Below are 24,977 nucleotides of genomic sequence, written 5' to 3'. Positions count from 1 at the left end.
CCAACTCAGAACACCGCCCCAGCCTTCCCTCCATACCCCCTGACCCCCGTAGCCACAAGGGCCATATCTAACTCCCTCTTAAATATAGCCAATGAACTGGCCTCAACTGTTTCCTGTGGCAGAGAATTCCACAGATTCACCACTCTCTGTGTGAAGAAGTTTTTCCTAATCTCGGTCGTAAAAGGCTTCCCCTCTATCCTCAAACTGTGACCCCTCGTTCTGGACTTCCCCAACATCGGGAACAATCTTCCTGCATCTAGCCTGTCCAATCCCTTTAGGATCTTATACGTTTCAATCAGATCCCCTCTCAATCTTCTAAATTCCAACGAGTACAAGCCCAGTTCATCCAGTCTTTCTTCATATGAAAGTCCTGCCATCCCAGGAATCAATCTGGTGAACCTTCTCTGTACTCCCTCTATGGCAAGGATGTCTTTCCTCAGATTAGGGGACCAAAACTGCACACAATACTCCAGGTGTGGTTTCACCAAGGCCTTGTACAACTGCAGTAGTACCTCCCTGCTCCTGTACTCAAATCCTCTTGCTATAAATGCCAGCATACCATTCGCCTTTTTCACCGCCTGCTGTACCTGCATGCCCACTTTCAATGACTGGTGTATAATGACACCCAGGTCTCGTTGCACCTCTCCTTTTCCCAATCGGCCACCATTCAGATAATAATCTCTTTTCCTACTTTTGCCACCAAAGTGGATAACTTCACATTTATCCACATTAAATTGCATCTGCCATGAATTTGCCCACTCACCCAACATATCCAAGTCACCCTGCATCCTCTTAGCATCCTCCTCACAGCTAACACTGCCGCCCAGCTTCGTGTCATCCGCAAACTTGGGGATGCTGCATTTAATTCCCTCATCCAAGTCATTAATATATATTGTAAACAACTGGGGTCCCAGCACTGAGCCTTGCGGTACCCCACTAGTCACCGCCTGCCATTCTGAAAAGGTCCCATTTATTGCCACTCTTTGCTTCCTGTCTGCTAACCAACTCTCCACCCACACCAATACCTTACCCCCAATACCGTGTGCTTTAAGTTTGCACACTAATCTCCTGTGTGGGACCTTGTCAAAAGCCTTTTGAAAATCCAAATATACCACATCCACTGGTTCTCCCCTATCCACTCTACTAGTTACTTTCTCAAAAAATTCTATGAGATTCGTCAGACATGATTTTCCTTTCACAAATCCATGCTGACTTTGTCCGATCATTTCACCGCTTTCCAAATGTGCTGTTATCACATCCTTGATAACTGACTCCAGTAGTTTCCCCACCACCGACGTTAGGCTAACCAGTCTATAATTCCCCGGTTTCTCTCTCTCTCCTTTTTTAAAAAGTGGAGTTACATTAGCCACCCTCCAATCCTCAGGAACTAGTCCAGAATCTAACGAGTTTTGAAAAATTATCACTAATGCATCCACTATTTCTTGGGCTACTTCCTTAAGCACCCTGGGATGCAGACCATCTGGCCCTGGGGATTTATCTGCCTTCAATCCCTTCAATTTACCGAAAACCACTTCCCTACTAACATGTATTTCGCTCAGTTCCTCCATCTCACTGGACCCTCTGTCCCCTACTATTTCTGGAAGATTATTTATGTCCTCCTTAGTGAAGACAGAACCAAAGTAATTATTCAATTGGTCTGCCATGTCCTTGCTCCCCATAATCAATTCACCTGTTTCTGTCTGCAGGGGACCTACATTTGTCTTTACCAGTCTTTTCCTTTTCACATATCTATAAAAGCTTTTACAGTCCGTTTTTATGTTGCCTGCCAGTTTTCTCTCATAATTTTTTTCCCCCTCCTAATTAAGCCCTTTGTCCTCCTCTGCTGAACTCTGAATTTCTCCCAGTCCTCAGGTGAGCCACTTTCTCTGGCTAATTTGTATGCTTCTTCTTTGGAATTGATACTATCCCTAATTTCTCTTGTCAGCCACGGGTGCACTACCTTCCTTGATTTATTCTTTTGCCAAACTGGAATGAGCATTTGTTGCAGTTCATCCATGCAACCTTTAAATGTTTGCCATTGCATATCCACCGTCAATCCTTTAAGTGTCATTTGCCAGTCTATCTTAGCTAATTCACTTCTCATGCCTTCAAAGTTACCCCTCTTTAAGTTCAGAACCTTTGTTTCTGAATTAACTATGTCACTCTCCATCTTAATGAAGAATTCCACCATATTATGGTCACTCTTACCCGAGGGGCCTCTCACAACAAGATCGCTAATTAACCCTTCCTCATTGCTCAAAACCCAGTCCAGAATAGCCTGCTCTCTAGGCGGTTCCTCGACATGTTGGTTCAAAAAACCATCCCGCATACATTCCAAGAAATCCTCTTCCTCAGCACCCTTACCGATTTGGTTCACCCAATCTACATGTAGATTGAAATCACCCATTATAACTGCTGTTCCTTTATTGCACACATTTCTAATTTCCTGTTTAATACCATCTCCAACCTCACTACTACTGTTAGGTGGCCTGTACACAACTCCCACCAGCGTCTTCTGCCCCTTAGTGTTACGCAGCTCCACCCATATCGATTCCACATCTTCCCGGCTTATGTCCTTCCTTTCTATTGTGTTAATCTCTTCTTTGACCAGCAACGCCACCCCACCTCCCCTTCCTTCATGTCTATCCCTCCTGAATATCGAATATCCCTGAACGTTGAGCTCCCATCCCTGGTCACCCTGGAGCCATGTCTCTGTGATCCCAACTATATCATAATCATTAATAACAATCTGCACTTTCAATTCATCCACCTTATTACGAATGCTCCTTGCATTGACACAGAAAGCCTTCAGGCGCTCTTTTACAACTCTCTTAGCCCTTATACAATTATGCTGAAAAGTGGCCCTTTTTAATGCTTGCCCTGGATTTGTCGGCCTGCCACTTTTACTTTTCTCCATAGTACTTTTTGTTTCTACCCTCACTTTACACCCCTCTGCCTCTCTGCACTGGTTCCCATCCCCCTGTAGTGAACTAACCTCCTCACGCCTAGCCTCTTTAATTTGATTCCCACCCCCCAACCATTCTAGTTTAAAGTCACCTCAGCAGCCCCCGCTAATCTCCCTGCCAGGATATTGGTCCCCCTAGGATTCAAGTGCAACCCATCCTTTTTGTACAGGTCACGCCTGCGCCAAAAGAGGTCCCAATGATCCAGAAACTTGAATCTCTGCCCCCTGCTCCAATCCCTCAGCCACGCATTTATCCTCCACCTCATCGCATTCCTGCTCTCACTGTCGCGTGGCACAGGCAGTAATCCCGAGATTACTACCTTTGCGGTCCTTTTTCTCAACTCCCTTCCTAGCTCCCTATATTCTCCTTTCAGGACCTCATCCCTTTTCCTACCTATGTCATTGGTACCTATATGTACCACGACCTCTGGCTCCTCACCCTCCCACTTCAGGATATCTTGGACACGATCAGAAATATCCCGGACCCTGGCACCAAGGAGGCAAACTACCATCCGGGTCTCTGGACTGCGTCCACAGAATCGCCTATCTACCCCCTTACTATCGAGTCCCCTATCACAACTGCCCTCCTCTTCCTTGCCCTACCCTTCTGAGCTACAGGGCCAGACTCGCATGTTTTGACCCAGATAAAATGCATCAGGGGATCAAGTTGTCTGGGTTTATGAGATGTTCAGCGAGTATTTCTGTTCTGCGTTCAGATATTTGGTTCTGCATTTCCTTTGGAAGCAAAGCAGGGAATGAATTCCCATTCCATCCCTCACAAGGAGAGGCTGTGATTAAATGCGCTGTTTTGTGTTTGCACCAGTAGAAATAGACTGGGGTTTCAGAATTCAATTCACGTTTGGAAATTCCCCTCACTGCCACCTGTCTATCTGCCAGTGGAAGTCAAAGAGAAACTCCAGATGCTGGAGAGAGAACAGAATATAGCACAGTGCATCACAGGAACAGACGCTTTGGCCACAATGGTGTGCCAAGCCAGCTGAAAAGTAAATAAACCCCACTCCCCGCCCCAAAAAAAAGAGCTAATGACTCCTACCTACACAATGTCCATATCCTCTCAATCTTCCTCACACCCATGGGCCTATCGAAACATCTCTTAAAACCCTCCAGTGTATTTGCTTCCATCACCATAACAGACAGCGCATTCCAGGCATCCACACCTCTCTGATGTAAAACAACTTACCCTTACATTTCCTTCGCACCTACTCCCTCACACCTTCATTGCATGTCCTCTGGTATTAGACATTTCTACACAAAAAAATGATGCTCCCTGTCTACTCTATCTATGTCTTTCATAATCTTATAAACCTCTATCAGATCTTCCCTCAGTCCACACCGCTACATGGAGAACAACCCATGACTTTCCACTAAAAACTGTATGATGTTTGATCCGTTCTGACGAAAGATTAGGAAACCGAATCGCTAGTATTTTTCCTCTCCCACACAGCTGTTCCTTACCAGCTGAGCGTTTCCAGTGATTCCAGTTACTCTTTATTACATTCACCCTGGAACATTATAAATCTCCTGCGAGTGGACCAGTGCACCTGCGCTCGTTTTGTGAGAGTTGATAGAAGAGGAAGGAAACCAGAGCTTTTCCCAGTACATCATCCTGGTACAATCGTCCTGTTTTCCCCGGAAATGTATTCACTACAGTTGTTGCTACCAAGCTTCACAAAAATAATCTGAGGAATGATAAGCATTATGCATGAGGAGCATTTGATGGCCCTGGGCCTGTGTTCAGAGGCGCTTAGAGGGATGGCGATTGAGTGTTGTTGGGGGGAGGTGAAGTTAAGACGGGAGTGATTATTTACACCAACTGAATAACAGCAAGTATGGATGCAGTGGGAATGGAGAAAACGTCTTGATTAGACGGAGAGTTTGGGATCTGAGTGTGCTGCCTCAGAATATGAAGCTTCACTTTAAAACTGGGATGAGAGCAATTATTTAGCCAAATGTTGGTTGATCTGTGGAATTTGATGCCATAAAATGTAGTGGAGGCTACCGTTGGGTATATTCATGTTCTGGATTGCTAAATAGGTGAGAGTTATAGCAGGGAAGCAAGAATACGGTGTTGGAAGAAAAAAATCCTCCATGATTGATTATGGAGCAGAATAGAATGACCGTATCCCCTAAATCTACTCCTACGTATTATGACACATCTTATACCATGACTGAACGATGACTTATTTGTATCCTATCACAAACAACAGAAAGTGTGCAGATTCTGGAGATCCAAGCAACACACACAAAATGCTGGAGGAACTCAGCAGGCCAGGCAGCGGCTATGGAAGAGAGAAAAGTCGACTTACAGAAGCTGACTGGCCTGATGAGTTCCTCCAGCATTTTGGTTTATAAAATGTGAGGGACAGTTACAGATTTCTTCACTCGGATAATTATGTATGAGTTCAAGATTTAAATTTCAATGAGTTTAATGGTTTATTCTCCTTTGCATTAGTAACATGCTTCATTATCTCTCTGTTTAAAGTTAGATCTGGGCTGAGAGATATATTGGAAGAAACGCCCACGACTGGAAGAAAACCTCAGCTGAAGATGAGGGAACAGCAGCAAGTGGACCAGCTCGATGACTGAGAGCACCAACTGAAGAGAACCATTCTGACTCAGGGTTTCCATTGATTCACTCAGGGGAAAGTTTGGTGAGTCTTATTTACTCAAACTCTAGTCCTTTAGACATTACATTTCTGTACCAAGGCTGGTAGGAAATAGACAATAGACAATAGGTGCAGGGGTAGCCCATTCGGCCCTTCGAGCCAGCAACGCCATTTCCTGTGATCATGGCTGATCATCCACAATCAGTATCCAGTTCCTGCCTTATCCCCACAACCTTTGATTCCACTATCTTTAAGAGCTCTATCCATCTCTTTCTTGGAAGCATCCAGAGACTTGGCCTCCACAGCCTTTTGGGGCAGAACATTCCATATATCCACCACTCTCTGGGTGAAAAAGTTTTTCCTCAACTCCGTTCTAAATGGCCTACCCCTTATTCTTAAACTGTGGCCTCTGGTTCTGGACTCACCCATCAGTGGGAACATGCTTCCTGACTCCAGCGTGTCCAATCCCTTAATAATCTTATATGTTTCAATAAGATCCCCTCTCAGCCTTCTAAATTCGAGAGTATACAAGCCCAGTCTCTCCAATCTTTCGACATATGACAGTTCTGCCATCCTGGGAATTAACCTTGTGAACCTACGCTGCACTCCCTCAATAGCATGAATGTCCTTCCTCAAATTTGGAGATCAAAACTGCACACAGTACTCCAGGTGTAGTCTCACCAGGGCTCTGTACAGCTGCAGAAGGGCCTCTTTGCTCTTATACTCAATTCCCCTTGTTATGAAGGCCAGCATGCCGTTAGCTTTCTTCACTGCCTGCTGTACTTGCATGCTTGCTTTCAATGACTGATGTACAAGAACACCTCGATCTCATTGTACTTCCCCTTTTCCTAACTTGACTCTATTTAGATAATAATCTGCCTTCCTGTTCTTACCACCAAAGTGGATAACCTCACATTTATCCACATTAAACTGCATCTGCCATTCATCTTCCCACTCACCCAGCCTGTCCAATTCACCCTGCATTCTCATAACAGCATCCTCACATTTCACACTGCCACCCAGCTTTGTGTCATCGGCAAATTTGCTAATGTTACTTTTAATTCCCTCATCTAAATCATTAATATATATTGTAAACAGCTGCGGTCCAAGCACTGAACCCTGCGGTACCCCACTGGTCACCGCCTGCCATTCCGAATGGGACCCATTAATCGCTACGCTTTGTTTTCTGTCAGCCAGCCAATTTTCAATCCATGTCAGTACTCTGCCCCCAATACCATGTGCCCTAATTTTGCCCGCTAATCTCCTATGTGGGACTTTATCAAAGGCTTTCTGAAAGTCCAGGTACATTACATCCACTGGCTCTCCCTTGTCCATTTTCATAGTTACATCCTCAAAAAATTCCAGAAGATTAGCAAGCACGATTTCCCCTTCGTAAATCCATGCTGACTCGGACCGATCCTGTTACTGCTATCCAGATGTGTCGTATTTTCATCTTTTATAATTGACTCCAGCATCTTTCCCACCACCGACGTCAGGCTAACCGGTGGATAATTCCCTGTTTTCTCTCTTCCTCCCTTCCTGAAGGGAGGGACAACATTAGCCTCCCTCCAATCCACGGAACTGATCTTGAATCTATAGAACATTGGAAAATGATTACCAATGCTTCCACGATTTCTAAACCCACCTCCTTAAATACCCTGGGATGCAGGCCATCAGGTCCTCGGGACTTACCAGCCTTCAGACCCAACAGTTTATCCAACACCATTTCCTGCTCAATATAAATTTCCTTCAGTTCATCCATTACCCTAGGTCCTTTGTCCACTATTATATCTGGGAGATTGTTTGTGTCTTCCCTAGTGAAGTCAGATCCAAAATACTTGTTCAATTTGTCTGCCATTTCCTTGTTCCTTGTGAATAGCTGGAGTGAGACTGAATAATCCTAGAAATAACATGTATGCCTCTATCAGACCTAGCTGCAATCACTCCAGATCTACTAATGTGCTGTCAGTATCAGCTCTGCGAAACCACGCCCATTCCCTCATATTGTTTGCTCATTTCAAACTCTCATCAGTTCTGTTTCCTTGCTATTCTGTGTTAGATCAAAATTATCTCAAAACGCGTTGAGAATTTTTGCCTTTATAAGACACCACAGTTGTTTCCTGCTGTAGTGATTGCACAAATGTGGAATTACCGTGAACTACAGCAGCATGTCATTGATTCCTCTGGCTATTGCAAGCTGCAATGATATACTTGCCCTCCAGTATATCGTCACGCAAGCCTTTGTTAAGGGCAAACACTCTTGAAGCCAAATGTCCCAGCATCGCATTTCACTCAGTAATTTGCATTTACATACGCTGTCATCATCAAACACTTTTCTACTAATAAATTGTCAGAACCTACGTACCTGTGACTAAGCAGAATAACTTCCAATGAAGTTATGTTCCCATTTGACCCTGTATCAAATGCATGGGTTATATCTGTAGTTGAGATGAGCAAATGTTCTTGGAGGCTGGTCAGCTGGAGCTGCGGGGGTCGCCTTAAACTCAGTAGTTGTGGGATGGAAACCGGAGTGTTTGGTCAGATGACAGAACAGTTGAAATAAAGGCAGATGCAATGTCCAGAGAGACTGTGGATGGATCGGTTGTGGACAGGGCATAATGTAGTCGGTTGGAAATGTGTTTACTTCAATAAAATAAGTATTAAAAATAAGAGTAACTTAGAGCATGGTTCAGTACATGGATGGTACATGTTATAACCATTTCACAGACCTGACTGTTACAAGGGCAGAATTGAAGTTTGATGTTTCAGGTTTTATTTGGGGGGGTGGGGAGTGAAATGGGGAGAATTGTCTTTACTAATTAGGGATGGTATCACAGGTACATAAAGAGAGGACATCCATGTGGGTGAAAGTCCGAAACGGGAAGGGGGATATCATTCTGAAATTATTCTATAGGCCTCCCCCAAAGCCACCGGTATAACGAGAGCAGATAACTTGGCAGTTTTGGGAAAGCTGCAGAAGCAACAAGGTTGTTATCATTGTTGACCTCCACTTTCCTGATGTTGATTCCACTTGCTTGTTCCAAAATGTGTCAATGGGGCAGAGTGCGTTGTGTGTCCAGGAAGGATTCTTGACATAGTTTGTGGATGGGCTCACCGGAGGAGTTGCCGTACTGCATCTAGTATGAGGCAATGACGCTGGTGTGGTGACAGATGTCACGATGGGTGACCTTCTTGAGATAGTGACCACAACATCCCAACTTTTATTATGATCGTGGACAAGGATAGTAGCAGACGATATGAGGCAGTATTTAATTAGTGAGTGGATAATTACAATGGTATTCGGAGCAGTTTAGGAGTGTAAATTGGGGGAACATTTTCAAAGGGAAATGCACAATGAAACTGTGAAGGTTGCTTCAGGAACACTTGTATGCGGTTCGGGGTCGATTTGTTCCACACACAGTTAAAGAATGTTTATATAAATGAACCGTGGTTCACAAGTGATGGGAACATTTCAGCAAGAGGGAAAAGGAAGCATTCTTTAGATTTAGGAAGCAACATTCAATCAAGGCTCTAGAGAATTATAAGGAAGCCTAGAAGGAGCTTAAGAAGTGACTTAGAGGTCAAAGGGAACTTGAGAAGTCGCTGGGAAGTAGGATGAAAGAAAGCCTAAGGCGTTCTACATGTGGGTGAAGAAGAGGAGGGTGAATAGATTGAGGGCAGGATTACACAGGAGCAAAGGTGGAAACGTGCCTGGAGGATGCGGTGATAGGCGAGGTGTTTAATGAATGTTTTGCTTCAGAGTTACCAATGAGATGGAAAGTGATTGCGACGTTAACATAGCAGCATGGCAATATTGAGAAAGAGATGTTGTTCAATCTACCAATATACACCACGTTACTACAGGAAGTGAGGGGGGAAGGTTACGGGGCACTGACCATGATCATTGAATCCACTATGGCCACAGGCATAGTAACACATGATTGGAGACTGTCAAATTATGTTCTGTAATTCAATAAAGCAAATGGGTTTAATCCTGGGGATTATAGACCAGTGAGAGTTACATCGGGGGTAGGCCAACCCTTGGAAGGAATACTTGGGGGCAGCATTTGGAGAAGCATAATTTTACTATGGGTTGCCATTTTGGCTTTTGGAGGGTAAGTGGAAAAATGGAAGGAGAGGTGCCGGAGCTATTTTTCCACAATATGGCCGAGTCACACACAGAATACAAACCAACATTTGGTTTGACAGATGTGATCAGGAGTTATGGCATTGTGCATGGAAAGTTGTGTTCAACAATACTTTTTAAAGATTTTTGAAGATGATTGTCCATGAGGGTGGGGGAGTGGATGTTGTACATTGAACTCCAGTAAAGCCTTTGGCAAGATGCCTCATGACGGCTTGGTCTGGAAGATAAGGTCACATGCAGTACAGAGAGGGAACGTTAGATGGATTCAAAAATTGCATTGAAGATATCAAGAAAAGAGTGGTGGTTGGAGGTTTCTCCTCCAAATGGAGGCGGGTAACTAGTTGTGTGCCGCAAATCCACAAGTTGGGACATGTGATATTCGCTATTTGATAGCAGTGATTTGAATGCAAGTGCACAAGGCTTGACCAGTAAGTCCGCGGATGACACAAAGTTAGTAGATGGTATTCAATGTGAAGCTTATCGTAGTTTATAGGGGATCTGAATGGGCAGAGGAGTGGTAAATAGATTGCAAAACCAACACGAGCAGCAACGGTTTCATGCAGAGGTTGGTGATGATGTCGAGGGACCTGCCAGAGGAATGAGGCAGGCACAATTGTATAATTCTAGAAGCAAATGGGATGTGAAGATGGAATTAAGAGGCCAGGAGGAAAATGGGTCCAACTTAGGAAATTAAGACCATCTCTGTGGGCACTGTGGTCAGCATTGTCTCGATGGGCTGAAGGGTATGTATCTGTGCTCTGTTGCTCTGTGACTCTATCAGTAGGATGTGCCAAATATTACTGAACAGACATACAGACATGGTGTGAGAGTTGATGTTAATAGTGAATGTTTGGTCCCTAAGCGAACTGCTGCTCTGGTACAGAGGATGGCGATACTGTCACATTTGCGAAGTAATTCTACTCTCTCTGACTCACTGTCCGCTTGTTGTGTGTAATTCAGGCCATCACCAGCAGGTGGAGCTGTTCTGCACCGCGACAAAAGTGTAAACAAGACGACGACAATCAACAATCGTCAGTCAGAATCAGAATGGCTACAGGTACGTTCACTGGGATATTTTTCATTAAACTTCTTCCCTGTTGGTGCACAATAGTTCAGATGAAGAAACTTACACAGGCGCTAACAGGGCAGAGAAAATTTTCATCGAGCAGTGTCATTGATCTCACGGGTAAAGCGGCTTTGTGTAATCGATCTATCCAACAGTTCCAGCACAGGGACCTGACACTAGTAATGGTCGAATGACTCCACTCACCATGCAAAGCTTCACCTGAGTGAAAGGAGCCGGAGAACCTGAATCAACAGGTTGAGAGTTAAACACAAACAGGAATGTGACAACTGTTTTTTGTTACGTGAAAGTCCAGGTTCACGGTTTGTTGCTCATTAGGGCCTGTTCAGAGGTAAAAGACATCGCCAACTTTCATTTATAAAATTCAGAGGCAGGTTGTAAGAACATTTCCGGGACTTCAGAGATTGTGTGATAATACAGCATTTCAGGTTTTGTCGGGGAAGCTATCAACTTCCTCCTCGCTGCGCAAAGTAGATGAGGGGAATTTTCCGAACTCTGTTTTCTGTAGCCGAGCCGAGAGCGTTGCCAGCCTTGGAAATGGCTGAGGATCATGAGACACTTCATTTTAGATAATCCTGGGGTCTCTTCAGTGCATCACTGTCTGGTATGGAGGGGCTACTGCACAGGATCGAAAGAAGCTGCAGAAGGTTGTAAATCTCGTCAGCCCCATCTTGGGTACTAGCCTACCAATTACCCAGGACATCTTCAGGGAGAGGTGCATCAGAAAGGCAGCGTCCATTATTAAGGACCTCCAACATCCAGGGCATGTCCTTTTCTTACTGTTACCATCAGAAAGCAGGTACAGAAGCCTGAAGGCACATACTCAGAGATTCAGGAACTGCTTTTTTCCCTCTGCCATCCGATTCCTAAATGGACGTTGAACCTTTGGACACTACCTTACTTCATTTTTTAATATATAGTCTTTCTGTTTTTGCACGTTTTTTTAAAAAAAATCTATTCAGTATACGTAATTTGTTTACTTGTTTGTTTATTATTATTATATTTTCCCCTGCTAGATTGTGTATTTCATTGAACTGCTGCTGCTTCCGTAGGAGGTGTCCTGATACTGTGTAGTGCCCCGGCACTAAGCCTTGATCCCAAACGTGGTACTGGCTCTGTATTCCGTGTACGGGTCCCGGCCCTACGTCCTGTTCCCAAGGAGGTGTCCTGGCTCTGTGTTCCGTGTTCCTGTACTCACGTCCAAGGCTCTGTGTTCCCATACTCAAGTCCGAGGCTCCGTGCTGCTGCACTCAAGTTGAAGTCCAGGCGCCCTGTTCCAGCCCTGCCCAAGTCTGAGATACGTGTCCTCATCCAGTCCATGTGCCTCGCCCAGGCCAGCAGTTCCTCGCCCAGCCCGGTGCTGGAGATTCCTCGTCCCGTACTGGAGTACCTCATCCTGTCCTTGTCAAGATCCTAGTGCCGAGTCCTTGCCAAGATCCTAGTCCCGAGTCCTTGCCAAGATCCTAGTCCCGAGTCCTTACCAAGATCCTAGTCCCGATTCCTTGCCAAGATCCTAGTCCCGAGTCCTGGCCAAGATCCTAGTCCCGAGTCCTTGCCAAAATCCTAGTCCCGAGTCCTGGCCACGATCCTAGTCCCGAGTCCCGGCCAAGATCCTAGTCCCGAGTCCTTGCCAAAATCCTTGTCCCGAGTCCTTGCCAAGATCCTAGTCCCGGGTCCTTGCCACAATCCTAGTCCCGAGTCCTTGCCAAGATCCTAGTCCCGAGTCCTTGTCAAGATCCTAGTCCCGGGTCCTTGTCAAGATCCTAGTCCCGGGTCCTTGCCAAGATCCTAGTCCCGAGTCATTGCCAAGATCCTAGTCCCGGGTCCTTGCCAAGATCCTAGTCCGGAGTCCTTGCCAAGATCCTAGTCCCGAGTCCTTGCCAAGATCCTAGTCCCGAGTCCTTGCCAAAATCCTAGTGCCGAGTCCTTGCCAAGATCCTAGTCCCGAGTCCTTGCCAAAATCCTAGTCCCGAGTCCTTGCCAAAGTCCTAGTCCCGAGTCCTTGCCAAGATCCTAGTCCCGAGTCCTTGCCAAGATCCTAGTCCTGAGTCCTTGCCAAAATCCTAGTCCCGAGTCCTTGCCAAGATCCTAGTCCTGAGTCCTAGCCTAGACCCGGGTTCCGGTTCCGAGTCAAGACCCAGGTTCGAGTCCCAACCAAGACCCAGGTTCCGGGTCCTTGTCCAGACTCTGGTTCCGGAGTTCTGAGTTCCTAGTCCAGTCTCCTTGTTCCTAGTTCCACGTCCGGGTCCCGTGTTTCTAGCCTAGGCCCTGAATCCTAGTCTCGTTCAGGGCCTGTGTCCATCTCCAGCGTCCTTTCTTCCCGATTTCCCTTGCTTTCTGGATAATCTTCGTCCTGCTCCTTGTACTTCAGTGGCTGTTTCTTGCTTTTTTGGCCGCTACCATCACCCTCCTGACTTCAGATTCTGTTTTAATACCCCAGTCCATGTCTGGTCTGTGGCCAAATGGTGAACGTGAATTCTCAATACTTCCCTCTTCAGATGATCTGCTACCTGAATTTAAATTACCTGTATCTCTGATGCGAAATCCGCTTTAACCAATGACCAACTGTCTCTGTCTCTGGTAGGCATTGTCATTGTGCTCAACTCTGTATTCCAGGTGGAGTAAAACAGAGATTACAGTGTGGAAACGGGTCCTTCGGCTCAACTAATTCATGCTGTTCTAAATGTCTCTGAGCTTGCCCGATTTCCCAGCAGCTTTTCCCAAATTTCCTTTGCAGACTTCTTCTATCCTTTTTCCCGCCCACATCTTCACAACTTTGTAATTTTGTTTGTGTTTAAAGCCTCCTCTGGCTGCATGTAATTTATACCCATCAACCGGCACGTGAAAAAAAAAATGTCCTTTCGGTCCTTTTTAAATTTCTGCCCTCGAGTCTCAGACTCCCCTAACCTAGGAAACAGACTATGACCATCTACCTTATCTGCATTCCTGATTATTTTATGTAGGTGTGTAAGGTTACCCTTCAAGCTCACATGATCCAGGACAAATTTTACCCGAACCATGTAACACAAAAAACAAACAGCCCCATCCAGTAACGTACTTGTCAATCTCCTCTACACTCTTCCCAGCTGAATCACATCCATTTTGTAGATTAGCAACTGTAAGTGCACATAAAGTTCTCTAAGGGAGACTTTACGTTTAGCTACTAGAACTGCATACAAGACTGTCCTTTTGCCAATGACTTGTATAGTTGTTACCTGACGATTATCATCCGGGAGACGGGATGGACCCAGGGAACTAGGCATCAATGGCTTCAAGGTTATGGTCAGTCTGTACCCCAGGGGACTGGACATTTTTCGTCTCAAGTCAATGGTCAGTCTGTGACCCAGGGGACAAGACAGTGTGTGACAAAACAAACGCAGATCGTGTGATCTGGAGGATCGGACCATGAGTAATCCAGTGGCTTGTCTGTGAGTGACACAGGTGACTGGACAGTTTATGATCCAGGGAAATTTATGTTTGTGGAAATAATCCCAGTGATAATTCCCGGTATCACCTGAGGCCGTTCCATTAATAACAGCTGGGTATCAGTGTGTTCAGCTAACGCGTAGTCGGGGATTATTATTACTGTGGCTTATCGGGATGGTCCCCTAGCAGGACGTGTGATTCACATTCACCAGCACAGTCCCACTCCAAATCTGGTGAGACAGAGTCTCGGCTCCATTGCGGACACCCATTGTGAATCCTTCTTCGAGTACAAATCACTCTAAACCTGCTATTCATCATTTATTTCAGGTGGGAGGTTAAATCGGGTTCGAACAGTACTCAGGAGGTTCTTACCATTGAAGTTATTGGGGGAAGATGATCGGGACACGGGAAGCAAGGTACCAAAGCAGGGTCGGATTGAGAGCAATGTCCCAATAGAATGTGGTCCGGCCGCAGCGGAAGTGGAGCAAATTCAGCCCAGAGACAGTGACGTCAGGAACACTGATCGGGACCCTGGAACCGGTACAAGTGAGGCGACTGTCTGTCAGCCCAGAGACAGTGACGTCAGGAACACTGATCGGGACCCTGGAACCGGTACAAGTGAGGCGACTGTCTGTCAGCCCAGAGACAGTGACGTCAGGAACACTGATCGGGACCCTGGAACCGGTACAAGTGAGGCGACTGTCTGTCAGCTCGGAGGCTCATTGAACACGGAATTGTCAAGTCCCCAACAAGGGGCAGGTGAGTGAAATATAAGCATGATGTGTTCACAGAATGTGACAGGGAGGAGGGAAAATGTGAGGCCTTGTTGGAGGGTTGGTTAGAGAAGAGGGGGAATGTGTGGGTGTGTGTCAAGTGGTTTAGTGAGACACGGGTTAACCCACTGCAGGAAATGTAATACCTACTCTGAGGATTTTCTGGATGTATATTGGAGGAAATGCGGCTGTCCGGGGTATGAATTAAATGACCTGTATTCGCCAAGATGGAGAGAGCATCTCTGGGAAAAGAGCATCATTGACAGCCTCAGCAGGTATCGCCCAGCCTAATTTTAAATAACTGGATTGTGTTGGCTGGAGGTGGGTCAGTTTTCCAGTAAAGTTGCCCTTCTGGTGATGTGATGCCCAAACATTGTTGGGTAGGTTTTAAGGTCAGTGTTGGAAATTGGTACAAAATCCGTGTTTGTTGCTGAAGACGGCTGAATATTGAGTTTCAAGACATTATTGATTTGCTGAGTGTTGTGAGAGCCGTGAAGATAAGGAATATTTGAGTTCATGTCTACGTTCTCATTTTATAGTCACAGAGCCAGAGTTTGCAATCTCTGACCTCCTGGCGCAGGGAGGTGAATATCAATTGTACCAACTGACAAAGTTCTACAGGGACAGACTGGAACAAGCGATTGAAGAAAAGGTTGAAAGGCTCGGTTGGATGTTGACAAAGGAGGGACATTTCAGTCGAGAAGAAAATGAGGTGAGTGTATTTCGTGTATTATCACCGAACTGCTGGTATCTGAGGGAAAAGTGATCAATATTAATCTCCTGCACATTCTAGGAATTCTACGTGACAACAGAGACTTTGATCTCTGATTGTCTCCAGCAGATCTGGTTTCAGCTGTTAAGGCGGGGAGCACTGGGAAGTGCAGAATCAACGTCACCTTTTCCTCTCACACCTGCTGTATTTATCAGTGTGTTAGAAGTGCAGTAGTTCATATCTGGACTGTTGAAAAGGCATTCAGTCCAAACTTAATTTTGCATCTTATCAGGACCGTCGGTCAAATTCACCTCAGATCATTAATTCAGTGTGAATATTAAACTGTCAGATTGTAAATTGGGCCAACTGGCTTCGCTGCGGTACTTGAGGGAGGGAAAACTGCTAACCACAGCTGGTCTGGTCTCCAGCTGAGATCCCGAAAAATGACTGGCTGAGGTCATAGTCATAAAAAGTTAGAGCACATAAACAGGCCCTTTGGCCCATCTATTCCTTGCCGGACTACTGAAACTGCCTATTCCCATTGACCTGCACCGGGCCATGACCCTTTATCGTTCATCTATCTATCCAGTCTTCTCTGAACTGCTTGTACAACTTGCGCTGTAAATTCGTTCCACACTCTCACCACCCTCTGAGTGAAGAAGTTTCCCCTCATGTGCCCCTTGAACTTTTCACCTTTCATCTTTTACTGATGACCTCTTGTTGTAGTGAGGCATAAAGTCCTAACCTGTTCAATTTTTTCTTATAACTCCGGTCCTTCAGTCCCGGCAAAATCGCTGTAAATTTTCTCGGTACTCTTTCAAACTTCTTTACATCTATCATATAAGTAGGTGATCAGAACTGCACATAATACTCACAATTAGGCCTCAGAAATGTCCTATGCACGTTCAACATCATATCTCACCTTCTGTAGTCGAGATTTTCATTAATGAAGGCTAGTGTGCCAAATACTTTCTTTCCGATTATCTACCTTTGCTGCCATTTTTAAAGAATTATGGACCTGTATTCCCAAATCGTTTTTTTTTTCTACTACACTCCTCTGTGTCCTACTAGTTACTGTATAAGATCGACCCTTCCAAATTGCAACACGTCACACTTGTCTGCATTAAATTGCATCGGTCATTTTCAGCCCATTTCTCAGCTGATTTAGACACCACTGCAAGCTTTGATAGTCTTCCTCACTCTCCACTACACTAACCCACTCTGGGTGTCATCCGCAAATTTGCTGATCCAATTAACCACACTTTCATTCAAATCATTGATAACGATGACAAACAACAACAGAACCAGCACCGATCCCTGTGGCACCGCACGAGTTACAAATTCCCAGTCAGGGATTCAACAGTCTATATCCACTCTGTCTTCTTCCAAAAAGCCAATGTCAAATCCAATTTACCATTTTAAGTTGAATGCTGAACAACTGAACTTTATTGACCACCCTCCTTGGCGGTACCTTGCCAAATGTTGTGCTAAAGTCCATAGAGACAACACCCACTCCTTCGATTCATCAACTTTACCTTCCTGTAAAAACTTTAAGATTGGTTAGACATGAACTATCACGCACAAAGCTGATACCTTATGACCCCAAAAATCAATAGGTGTCCTGAAAGAGCATACATATATATATCAGACGAACGTTTTGGTAAGCTATTTTACACTATTAGCTAGTCTACCTTCATATTTCATGTTTCCTCTACTTAGGGATTTTTAGTTGCTTTATGCTGGTTAGTAAAAGCTTCCCAGGCCTCCAGCTTTCCACGATATTTTGCTATATTCTATGCCCTTTCCTTTGCTGTTGTGCTGGCATTGACTTCCTCATCAGCCACGGTTGATCATCTTCCCTTTGGTATAAATTTCCATCTTTGGGATTATCTACCTCTACCTGCACCTTCCGAATCTCTCCCAGAATCTTCATCCATTTCTGCTTTGCTGTTGCCTCTGCTAGTGTCCTCTTCCAATTTATTTTTGCCCAGCTCCTCTCTCATGCCTCTGTAGTTCCTTTATTCCACAATAATACGGATACAGCTACCTTTCACCTTCTCCCTCTCAAACTGCAGTGTGGGTTCTGCTGTTTTCTGATCACTGCCTCGTAAGGGTTTATTTACCTTAAGTTCCCCAATCAAATCTGGTGCAATACACAACAACGAATCCAGATACGCCTTTCCTATAGTGGGCTGAAACATAAGCTTCTGTCAAAAGCCATCTCTTAGGTACTCTATAAATTCCCTCACTTGGGATTCAGCACTGACCTGATTTTGCAAAGCTTCCTATATATTGAAATTTCCCATGACTATTTTAATATTGAGCACTTTACATGCCTCTTCTCTCTCCCACTGGAATTTGTAGCCCACATCCTGGTGACTGTTCCATCAGGGTCATTTTTCCTATGCAGTTTCTTAACATCTGCATCGTTCAATCAGATGTCACCTCTTTATAAGGACTTTTTATTTTTCTATGACAACAGAGTCAACCCAACCCTTTCACCCACCTGCCTATCCTTTCGATTAAATATTTATCCTTGGATGTAAGCACCCAAATATGATCTTCTTTCAGCCACGATTCAGTGATGACCACCATCATTTTTTTTTCGCTCTCTCGCTCTCCCCTCTCTTCCTTTCTTGTTGTCACATCTTTTTGATGTAATGTTGCTCATTAGAAATATAGAAAACCTACAGCTCGATGCAGGCCCTCCGGCCGACAGGTTGTGCCGAACATGTCCCTACCTTAGAAGTTACTAGCCTTACCCATAGCCCTCTATATTTCCAAGCTCCATGTACCTATCCAAAAGTCTCTTAAAAGACCCTATCGTATCCGCCTTTACCACCGTTGCCGGCAGCCCATTCCACGCTCACTCATCCCTCTGAGTAAAAACCTTACCCCTGATATCTCATCTGTACCTCTCCCCAGCACCTTAAACCTGTGTCCTCCTGTGGTAACCATTTCTCCCCTGGGAAAAGCCTCTGACTATCCACACGATCAATGCCTCTCATCGTCTTATACACCTGTATCAGGTCACCTCTCATCCTCAGTCGCTCCAAGGAGAAAAGCCCGCGTTCCATCAATCTATTCTCATAAGGCATGCTCGCCAATTCAGGCTACATCCTTGCAAATTTCCTCTGCACCCTTTCTATAACTTCCACATCGTTCCTGTAGTGAGGCGACCAGGACTGAGCACAGTACTGCAAGTGGGGTCTGACCAGGGTCGTATATAGCTGCAACATTACCTCTCGGTTCCTAAAATCAATTCCAGGATTAATGAAGGCCTATAGACCGAATATCTTCTTAACCACAGCGTCAACCTGCGCAGCTGTCTTTGAGCGTCCAGTGGATTCGGACCCCCAGATCCCTCTGATCTTGCACACTGCCAAAAGTCTTACCATTAATACTATATTCTGCCATCATATTTGACCTATCAAAATTAAACACTTCACACTTACCTGGGTTGAACTCCAACTGCCACTACTCAGCCCAGTTTTGCATCCTATCAATGTCTGGCTGTAACCCCTGACAGCCCTCCACAGTATCCACAGCTCCAATCTTTCTGTCATCAGCAAACTTAATAACCCATCCCTCCACTTCCTCATCCAGGTCATTTATAAAAATCATGAAGAGTAAGGGTCCCAGAAGAGATCCCTGAGGCACTCCGCTGGTCGCAGACCAGCATGAAGAATATGCCCCATCTACAACCACTTTTTGCCTTCTGTGGGCAAGCCAGTTCTGGATCCACAAAGCAATGTCCTCTTGGATCCCATGCCTCCTTCCTTGCTCAAAAAGCCTTGCATGGGGTACCTTATAAATGCCTTGCTGAAAGCCATACACACTACATCTACTGCTCTTCCTTCAACAATGTGTTTAGACACATCCTTCATAAATTCAATCAGGCTCGAAAGGCACGACCTGCCCTTGACAAAGCCTTGCTGACAATTCCTAAACATATTGTACCTCTTCAAATGTTCATAAATCCTCCCTCTCGGGATCTTCGCCATCAACATACCAACCATTGAAGTAAGACTCACTGGACTGTAATTTCCTGGGCTACCTCTTCTCCCTTTCTTGAATAAAGGAACAACATCCGCAGCCCTCCAATCCGCCGGAAACTCTCCCGTCCCCATTGCCGATTCAAATATCATCGCCAGAGGCTCATAAATCTCCTCCCGCTCCTCCCACAGTAGCCTACGGTACATCTCATCCGGTTCCAGCGACTTATCCAACTTGATGCTTTCCAAAAGCTCCAGAACATCCTCTTTCTTAATATCTACTTGCTCAAGCTTTTTAGTCTGCTGCAAGTCATCACGACAATCACCAAGATCTTTTTCCATCGTGAATACTGAAGTAAAGTATTCATTAAATACATCTGCTATTTCCTCCGGTTCCAGACATACTTTCCTACTGTTACACTTGGTAGGTCCTATTCTTTCACGTCTTATCCTCTTGCTCTTCACATACTTGTAGAATACCTTGGGGGTTTCCTTAATCCTGCCCGCCAAAGCCTTCTCGTAGCCCCTTCTGGATCTCCTAATTTCCCTTATAAGCTCCTTCCAGGTAGCCTTATAATCTTCTAGATCCCTAACATTACTTAACTCTCTGGACCTTTTGTAAACTTTTCTTTTCTTTTTGACTAGATTTATTACAGCCTTTGTACCCTTCCATAAGTTCCCTGTCTCATTAGAACGTAACTATGCAGAACTCCACACAAATATCCCCTGAATATTTGACACATTCTTCCATACCTTTCCTTGAGAACATCTGTTCCGAATTTAAGCTACCAATTTCTTGCCTGATAGCCTCATAATTCACCTAAATCCGATTAAACGCTTTTCTAACCTATCTGTTTCTATCTCTTGTCAATGCTATGTTAAAGGTGATAAAATTATGATCACTATCTCCAAAATTCTCTCCCACTGTGAGATCTGACACCTGACCAGGTTTATTTCCCAATACCAAATTAAGTACAGCCTCTCCTCTTGTAGAGTTATCTACATATTGTGACGAGAACCTTTCCTGAATACACCTAACAAACACCACCCCATCTAAATCCCTTGTTCCAGGGAGATGCCAATCGATATTTGGGAAATTAAAATCTCCCATCACGACAACTCTGTTATTATTGCAAGTTTCCAGGATCTGTTTCCCTATCTGCTCCTCGATATCCCTGTTACTATTGGGCGGCCTATAAAAAATACCCAGTAGAGTTATTGACCCCTTCCTGGTCCTAACCTCCACCCGCTGAGACTCCGTAGACAATCCCTCCATGACGTCCACCTTTTCTGAAGCCGTGACACTATCTCTGATTAACAGTGCCACGCCCCACCTCTTTTGCCTCCTTCCCTGTCCTTTCTGAAACATCTAAAACCCGGCACTTGAAGCAACCATTCCTGTCTCTGAGCTATCCAAGTCTCTGTAATGGACACCATATCATATCCCCAAGTACTGATCCACGCTCTACGCTCATCCGCTTTGTTCATAATACTCCTTGCGTTAAAATAGACACATCTCAAACCGTCCATCTGAGCGCGTCTCTTCTCTATCACCTGCCTATCCTCCTTCACACACTGTCTTCAAGCTTTCTCTATTTGTCAGCAAACCGTTTATTCCCCAGTCTCTTCAGTTCTGTTCCCACCCCCCAACAATTCTAGTTTCAACTCTCCTCAGTAACCTTAACAACCTCTCCGCAAGGATATTAGTCCCCCTGTGATTCAAGTGCAACCCGTTCTTTTTGTGCAGGTCACACCTGCCCCAAAAGATGTCCCAATGATCCAGAAATCTGAATCCTTACCATCTGCTCCAATCTCTCAGCCACGCATTTATCCTCTACCTCATTCTCTTCTTGTATTCACTGTCACGTGGCACAGGCAGTAATCCCCAGATCACTACGGTTGAGGTCCTGCTTCTCAACTTCCTTCCTAACTCCTTATAATCTGTTTTCAGGACCTCTTCCCTTTTCCTACCTATGCCATTGGTACCAATATGTACCACGGCTTCTGGCTGTTCGCCCTCCCACTGCAGGATATCTTGGACGCGATCTGAAACATCCAGGACACTGGCACCTAGGGGGCAGACTACCATCCCAGTTTGTTTCCTGAGTCCAGAGAGTCGCCTGTCTGACCCCCAAACTATAGAGTTCCCTATCACCACTGCGTTCCTTTTCCTTTCCCTACCCTGCTGAGCCACTGGGCCAGACTCTGTGCCAGAGGCACGGCCACTGTTGCTTCTCCCAGGTAGGCTGTTCTCAAACAGGAGAACTTATTATCAGGGGGTACAGCCACAGGGGTACTATCTGGTACCTGACTCTTTCCCTTCCTTCGCCTGACTGTGCCCCACTTCCCTGTCCCCCGTGTGAACACCTGCCTATAACTCCGTTCTATCACCTCCTCGCTTTCCCTGACCAGACGAAGATCATCGAGCTGCATCTCCAGTTCCCTAACCCGGTCCCTTAGGAGCTGCAGCTCGACACACCGGGTGCAGATATGGCCGTCCGGGAGGCTGGGAGACACCAGAACCTCCCACATATGTCCCCTTCCCGCAATTAACACAAGTAGACCTACCTCTGTTCGTTACCTCCTCAGCCCGTTTGAGCCAAAGCACTATCACTCTGCCACCTCTCACTCCGCTTTCCGCTGGATATGGCGGTCTTCTTTTTAATTTTTTTTTCACTCTACGTGCTGACGTCAGGCGCCTGCGCAGTCTTGCCACTCTTTTACTCCGAGTAGTAAAACTGCCTCGCTCCGGAAATCCTTAGCCTTTCACCCTTAGCCTTCTTGCTCCCAATTGATGGAGAAGTAAATTAATCACGTTGAATATACTGTAGGGTATCACTAAATCCTTATTCTTTCACAATTTTGATGAAGAATTTCCTTCAGTTACTGTTTCTCTGTTAATGGCTGAACCCGGGGAGTATGAGGCAGCGGCCCAGTAAGTGCATCTGTTCAGAAGCTACTGGGGCCATGAACAGATATTTTCCTGCACATTCTCCATGTCTGTCTGTCTGCTCTGCAATAAATTCACTGTTTTTTTTCTTTTATAGAAAGTCACTGAACTGACAGAGAAGGGACACCGCACAGAGAGTTCCAGACTATTCCTCAGTCTGGTGATGGGCAAAGGCTCCCAGGCCCGGCAGGCGATGTGGGAATCCTTTGTGACCTGGAGGACTGAGTTACCAAAGTTGGACAGAATACTGAGGGAAATACAGGAGCTCGGTACGTAAAAAACACGCACTGAACACAAAGGCACATTGAAATAAATTGTTCTAATTATTTTAGCTCTGTTTTCATGGACTTTTGTTTTATTTAAACAGGTCCTGATAGAGAGAAGTACATGAACATTGCCCAAGGGTTATCTGAGTTACCCACTCAATTGATAGGTGAGTGCTGAATGCACAGTTCAAACTACATCTCAAATGTCAGGCTGTGACTTGACAGAATCTCGGAATTAAAATTCACCATTAATCTTTTGGTGATCTCTGCAATTCCAGTAACAATTCAGAGAATCTCTCGTTGCAGCCTGAATATTCTAAAATGTATTTTTTCTATTAATCCAGCTGTTGGTTCTGCAGAAGCCTTCACTCCAGGTCCAAATGCTCTGGGAATGCCCACACAACCCAAGGAGTCTCCTGATACTCTGTATCGTGCAGTGCAGGCGACTTCTCTATTTTCAGACCTTTCAGATACCGAAGCATCTTCTCCTTCGCAATGGCACTAGAAACTCAAATCTGTCCGGTGATGCTCTTTACATTTTGTAATATTCTCGCGACTTCCACATTTTTTTTTCCTGACATTTTCCTTTTCACCCGTTACTGCATCTACATCATTTTTCAGCGGTCCGGTATCGACCCTCTCAATTGCTTTTACTCTTTATATATCTGGAACAGAAGGGAAAAAAAACGCTTCAGTATCCTCTTTCTATATTATTCTTGCATTTCCTGCATAGTCACGTGTGTCTAGGAGCATCTATGACATCGTTGCCTCCGACATGACCTAGACGGTAAATTTCAGGCACTACCCTGTGGAAAAAAAAACAAACAAACTACCCATAAGTGCTGTAAATGCACCCCATCTCATCTTAACCAAATTTCCTCTGGTACAAGACATGGGTCCTGTGTGGGAAAACAAACAAACAAACAAACAAAATACAGGCTGTCTACCCAATCCCTTATCTCTCAAACTTTTACACCTCTGTCCGATCTCTGTTCTAACGCTAGAGTAAACAAACTAGGTTTATCAAACCTCTACTTGTCTCACATGCCACGGAATCCAGGCAACATCCTGATGAACCTGTTCAGCAGTTCCTCTCTACACCATTACCCTGCCTTCTTCCAGCAAACGGTGATGCTCTTCCTAATCAGGAACGTATTAACCTCCATTTTCATTATACCCAACGACTTGTCCTCCTCAGCCGTCTCTGAAAATAATTTCACAGATTCACCATACGTCAGCGAAAGAAATTTCTCCCAATGTGTGGGTCCCCGCCAGCCAGGACAATTCACCACGGTTCCCAAACATGTTAATTTTCTGTATAAGCCTCTCGTGTTGGGCGTTGTCAAACATCCTGCTGATATCCAAGTAGACAATATCCATGTGTAACTTCATCCATCACTTTTGTCACCTCCTGGAAGATCTCAATCAAGTTAGCAAAACTCGACTTCCCCCAGCCAAAGCCTTGCTCTTGAACCGTAACCCACCTCAAACATTCTTTCTTTCATACTCCTGTGGAGCAGTAGATAAAAAAGGCCGAATGTTTGTAAGACCAGCCTCAAGGGCAGCTTTAATTCTGCATTTATAAGGCTGCTGAATGGTCACCTACTATGTTATTATTCGCTCTTAATAATAATATGACATCTTTATATATAAAATTGTAACACTGTGTATCTCGTAACTAATAACTTCTCACTTAGATAACCGCAATATACTTACAGAAGAGCAGAAAGATACTGTTTGGGTATGAACGGATTTAAGGAACAACTGATAATAGATTGTGTAATTCTATATCAAGCACTGGGGAACGCAGTGCTCTTTCAGCGTTATATTGTCTATTAAAAATCATTTGATTTTCTCCCTTGCATGGTTAAGAGAAATTCGTAATATCTATAAAATGCATCGAATACTTGTGAAATTTCCACAAGATTTGATAAAGCATTTGTGTACCATACTTTCCCTATTAACAACCACAGCGGAACAACCACCGTTATCAAAATAAATGTGGGGATTTTCTAGAGCGACTCACTAAGCT

The 24,977-nt window shown here is 44.9% G+C and overlaps 1 protein-coding gene across 3 annotated transcripts in view; it reads left to right on the top strand.

Annotated features, from left to right (window-relative positions):
- The window catches only part of LOC140206937 (NACHT, LRR and PYD domains-containing protein 3-like), a 43,609-nt gene that overhangs the window by 8,289 nt on the left and 10,343 nt on the right, over nt 1-24,977 (top strand). For 2 of the 3 annotated variants that reach the window (XM_072275232.1, XM_072275230.1), the window contains exons 2-7: nt 5,469-5,637; nt 10,700-10,796; nt 14,577-15,008; nt 15,562-15,734; nt 22,777-22,948; nt 23,047-23,112. In XM_072275232.1, the coding sequence (XP_072131333.1) occupies nt 10,787-10,796; nt 14,577-15,008; nt 15,562-15,734; nt 22,777-22,948; nt 23,047-23,112 (853 nt within the window). In that variant the 5' untranslated portion in view covers nt 5,469-5,637; nt 10,700-10,786. The remainder of the gene's footprint in view (nt 1-5,468; nt 5,638-10,699; nt 10,797-14,576; nt 15,009-15,561; nt 15,735-22,776; nt 22,949-23,046; nt 23,113-24,977) is intronic. The other variant, XM_072275231.1, reaches the window with a different exon arrangement.

The sequence above is a fragment of the Mobula birostris genome, chromosome 13, assembly GCF_030028105.1.
Source record: "Mobula birostris isolate sMobBir1 chromosome 13, sMobBir1.hap1, whole genome shotgun sequence".
Classification (NCBI taxonomy): Eukaryota; Metazoa; Chordata; class Chondrichthyes; order Myliobatiformes; family Myliobatidae; genus Mobula; species Mobula birostris.
Note: the sequence above shows the minus strand (reverse complement) of the source record. Positions and strands in the feature narration are given on the sequence as shown.